We start from the raw sequence: 5,317 nt of genomic DNA, 5'->3' as shown, positions 1-5,317 counted from the left end.
TCACTTTACTCCCTAGCTAAATTTTCATTGCTTTTGCAATTGCCCCCTAAAATTTAAAATCTCTCAATTATCTAAACATGTTTTTAAGGAATTTGTAGATGGTTTATGAGTGATGACACAGCAAAAACTTAGCCTTCCATGTATACATGAACGCTCAAGATTTAAAGAATTGCATCAGACAGAATACCTTTATATATTTTTTGGCATGTTTGAACGCTAAAGATGTAGATTGAAAGTACTAAACAAAGGAAAACTTGCTCACATGCCCACGTTTTTCACCCATCTCTTCTCTGACTGGGGAACTATAAGATATCTATCTATTGTTTATTTATTTAGTTGCGGTTATTTGTTTCAATATATATATATATATATATATATATATATATATATAAAGCCAAAGCAAGAAGATAAAACAAATGCATACGCACTCACTGACGTGAGGTGTTGAGGAGGCCAAATGAGTTTTTGTTCCTATTTGGGGCACTGCCAGGCCTCGTCGTGGCCATCATCGCATATCAGAAGGAAAAATGGAAGACATGGTGTTGATATTCTCATCCCTCTCTCTTGTCGTCGTCGCCGTTGCTTTCAAGCTGATCATCCGCCTTCGAACAGCAACACCCAAACACCTCCCTCCCAGCCCACCTTCTCTCCCAATTCTGGGTCATCTCCATCTCGCTAAAAAACCTCTCCACCGGACTCTCCACAGCCTCTCGCAAAAATACGGCCAAATTTTCTCTCTCCGATTCGGTTCCCACCTGGTGGTTATCCTATCGTCCCCATCCGCAGTCGAAGAATGCTTCACCAAAAACGACATTGTCTTAGCAAACCGTCCTCCCTCCCTAGCGGGCAAGCATATCGGCTACAACATGACCACCGTGGTAACAGCCCCCTACGGCGACCACTGGCGCAACCTCCGCCGAATCTGTGCGCTAGAGATCTTCTCAACCAACCGCCTCAACATGTTCTTGGGCATCCGAAGGGACGAGATCAAGCGTTTGCTGCGCAATCTAGGACGCAACTCGTCCCAAGATTTCACCAAGGTGCAGCTAAAATCAATGTTCTTGGAGCTCACCTTTAACATCATAATGGGGATGGTGGCCGGGAAGAGGTACTACGGGTACGGGGAGGACGTGAAGGACGAGGAAGAGGCAAGGCAGTTTAGGAAGATAATGAGAGAGATTACCGAGAATGGAGGGGCGTCCAATCCTCAAGATTTCGTGCCCATTTTGCGGTGGATTGATCATGGGGGTTTCGAGAAGAGGCTGATGGGGCTTGCCAAGAAGACGGATGCCTTCTTGCAAGCTCTTATTGACAAGATGAAGGGTAACGAGGAGGGAAACACTATGATCCACCATCTTCTTTCTTTGCAGAAATCACAGCCGGAATACTATACTGACCAGATTATTAAAGGCCTTATTTCGGTAAGTCTTTCCAGATACTTAAAATAAAAGAATTACAAAAAAATATTTAATTTTTAATTATTTTAATTTTTTAGAGGTATAACCGTATAACAGGTCGAAAATGGATAAGGAGCTAAAAATAGATAATATAATGCCGGTCATAGGAATGGCTAATGGGAAAGAGAAATGCTAAAAAAAAAAATCATCTTTTAACCTATGTTTCAACTATCTTGATTTCATATAGTGAATGAGTGAATTTACCATTGAATTTGAATGGGATCCACATAATTTCATAAATTCAATGATAGATTTGTTTAATTTGTAAAAGTAGACAATTAGAAGAATAAAATGTCAATCAATTCCTCAGTGGGAAAGGTCGCTTCATGCATGCAAGTGTACATATCAAGTATGATCAGGCTCTCTTTATTTAATGGATGGTGATTGGGGCATCTTTATAGAAGCACATTGTGTGTCGACAGTGACCTTATTATAAAATCTTGGTCAATTATAGTTGTTATACTCTCAATAATCAATCCATTTTTCTTGTTTAACCTGTGTACTAATATGTATATTGAGCAGGTCATGCTATTTGCTGGGACTCACACTTCAGCAGTAACATTAGAGTGGGCAATGTCCAATCTGCTCAACAATCCTCATGTGTTGAAGAAGGCCAAAGCTGAGTTGGACAGTAAAATAGGGGAAGAGAATTTGATGGATGAACCAGATATGTCTAAACTGCATTACCTTCAAAGCATAATCTCAGAGACCCTTCGACTGTACCCGGCGGCCCCACTACTAGTACCCCACATGTCCTCTGATGATTGCACCATCGAAGGATACGATGTACCACGTAACACAATGTTATTGGTGAATGCATGGGCCATACACAGAGACCCCAAGGTGTGGGATGATGCAACCAGCTTTAAGCCCGAGAGATTTGAGTGCGGCGAGGCTGAGGCTCACAAGTTAATGCCATTTGGGCTAGGAAGGAGGGCCTGTCCAGAGGCAGGGCTCGCCCAAAGAACGGTGGGATTGGCTTTGGGGTCATTGATTCAGTGCTTTGAGTGGGAAAGGGTTGGCAAGGAAGAAGTAGACATGGCTGAAGGTAATGGAATCACCGTGCCCAAAGCGGTGGCACTGGAGGCCATGTGTAAGGCGCGCCCCATTATGAATAACCTTCGTTCCAAGTTTGTAGATCATGTTTGAATAATGTAGTGTACAAGAGTTTTGATCTTTTTCTCTTTCTTAGCTTCTACCGGATAATAATTTGTGTCTCAAAGGTTTATGTATGGATTGAAAATAAATAGCATTAAGGGAATTTTGAAATTCAAAGTTCGACCAAAAAAAAGAAGTTTCTTTATAAGTTTTGAAAAATTGTTTCCGTTTTAAAATTTCACAAATCATTTTTCGAGTTTGAGTTTCTCCATCTCAAAATGTCCGACCACTGTCGGGCCACCACGAGACCTCCGACGAAAGTCACAAATCGTTTTCCACCATTATTCTTTTTTGTTATAAGGCAAATACCAAAATATATTTTCTAGGAGAAAAATGATTTCGTTAAAATATATATTTTCTGAAAGTTGGACCACTTTCTATTAATAAATACTGCCTAACAGAAAGATAGAACCTCTATTTGTAGTTCTCTTGTCCTTCTCCCATTCAAATTCTTTAAAAATAAGTTATTGAATATAGGATCCACATGTTTACCCATATGGATCTTACTATGCGAGATAAAGACAAGAGAAGGACGTTAGACTTTCTCATTCCGAGCATGGGCATGCATGCATATCTTTTGGTCAAGGCTGACCAAAGTCAAGAGACTGTTGCCCCGTAGAATGAAACAACCAATTCATAATAGTACAATTATCAATGTCCTGCTAAAAAAAAAAAAATTGAGACTTTGTCAATTCTCATTCATACGCACCTTCAAATTGAGCATGCCGCATTGAGCATATATATGTAGTCTTTTGGTTTGGGAACGCCATTCTCATTCATACGCACTGTTTGACATGTGGGCCAGTTCGACATACCCTTTGAGGCCTAAGGGAGAAGTTTAAGTGAGACTTTAAAAAAATAAATAAATAAATAAAATATTAATTAGATAATATTTACTTTAATATTATGTTTTTATATAAAAATCATTCTTCTCACTCGATACATTTTGACTTCACTTTAATCTTTATGATGGGATTATCCAACACTTTCAATTTGCACGAGAAAAGACAAATTAGTGTAAAAATTTCTGAAAATCAAATTAAAAAAATTAATGCAAGTGATTGGTTGAGTTTTTGGTAATTAAACTTTTTTTTTTTTAATCACTGATTAGATATGAAATGATTTTAAGGATTTGAATCGTAAGTTAGAAAATAATGAAATTAAAGAAGAAGAAAAGAATTCAAATTTGAATAAGACTTGAATAAAAAATGAGAGAAAAAAAGGAAACTTATAAAAAAGAGCTTGTAATTGAATGAAATATTTAGAGACTTTTCATCTTCTTAACATTTAATTTTTTAATGTCGGACTCCAGTCATAAATTCATATTTTTGAATGTTGCCTATCCACTAAAGAAACCCATGTCTCATGTTATGTTATGTTATTTTTTTTATTTTTTATTTATTTTTGATAAGATGTCTCATGTTATGTTATAGAGAGAGAGAGAGAGAAAACTTATATCTCATGCAATGGCAATCCAATTGGCAGTTGAGACTTGGGATCGTAATCTATTGCTAACTAGCTGTTATCTCTACCTCGCAACGTCTAATGTTGGAATTTTATTTAAGAATGAATCTAACATTAATATTGAAAATATAAACAAACTCCAAAATACACCTAGAGGGGGTGAATAGGTGTTTAACACAAACGGAATAAAAATTAAGAAGCATGCAACAATCAATCACAAAAATATGAAAAACAATAAATCAAAGACAGATATATTTTGATGACAAAGAGAAGACCTTTCAGAGAGCTCTCTAAAGTAAAACTTCTCTGGAGCAGCCAAACCCAGAAATCACTATAAGAAAATCCAAATTACAGTCACAATGACACTTACAACCCTTTCCAACTCCTGGGCTCTGTAAGATCAACAAGTTTCCCGCTTGTCTTCCTAACCCGACAATCTTCTTGAAGTGATTCTCCTTTATCAGATTTTCTGATAAATTTCTTATCGTTGATGAACAAAACTGCTTCTCAAACACAGCAACACTCTAAGAGAAGGAAGATTTGAAGCTAAGAATATTGATAATCTTCTCTTAGCACAATATAAAATTTTCCCTCTCAGTTACTTTGAAAAATTGTGCTCTATATAGTCCTATATATAGGGAACTGAGAATTATGTTTCCTTGTTGAAGTAGAAAACCTTATTATGGAAAATATGTGATAGCGTTCGGACCTAGGGTTTGATACAAGTCCAAACTGAAGATGGAGAACCCTAATGTAGCAACAACATACTTTCGTTTAGACGCCCTGACTTACGTTCGGACACGACTTCACCCCATTCGAACGAACTTGAAAATGTGTAGCGAACGAAGCTCTCGGGTTTTACTATGTTACTCATCACGTTCAGACGGCCCAGCGAACGTGCAACGAATGGAGCTCTCAGGTTTCACTATGTAATGCAGCTGTTCGGATGCTAGCAAAAACTCTCGCAAACGAAGCTTCAACCGATAAGAAATTACTCTTTTGGACACCGAATTAACCAACCTAAAAACTAACAACTCCCTTTTTGGCAATTCAGTGACAAAACCTAATTAATAAAAAAGATAAAAAAAAAAATAAAACACATGATTGCAGTTAACTCTTAAAAAAATGTTCTATGTTCTTCTTGACTACTCCCTCTTTTTGTCACAAATTGACAAACACTACAAGAAATCTACTCATCAAGGGGCAACCTCATTAGGGGCGACTACAAAGTCGACGCT

The 5,317-nt window shown here is 37.5% G+C and overlaps 1 protein-coding gene across 1 annotated transcript; it reads left to right on the top strand.

Annotated features, from left to right (window-relative positions):
• The first annotated feature begins 490 nt into the window (after window positions 1–490).
• LOC132192176 (cytochrome P450 81Q32-like) lies at window positions 491–2,731 on the top strand. Its single transcript, XM_059607431.1, has 2 exons — window positions 491–1,421; window positions 1,980–2,731. Exons 1-2 carry the CDS (start codon window positions 528–530, stop codon window positions 2,604–2,606), a joined length of 1,521 nt encoding a protein of 506 aa, XP_059463414.1. The 5' UTR covers window positions 491–527; the 3' UTR covers window positions 2,607–2,731.
• Window positions 2,732–5,317: the final 2,586 nt, after the last annotated feature.

This window comes from Corylus avellana, chromosome ca9 (assembly GCF_901000735.1).
Source record: "Corylus avellana chromosome ca9, CavTom2PMs-1.0".
In the NCBI taxonomy this organism is placed as follows: Eukaryota; Viridiplantae; Streptophyta; class Magnoliopsida; order Fagales; family Betulaceae; genus Corylus; species Corylus avellana.
Note: the sequence above shows the minus strand (reverse complement) of the source record. Positions and strands in the feature narration are given on the sequence as shown.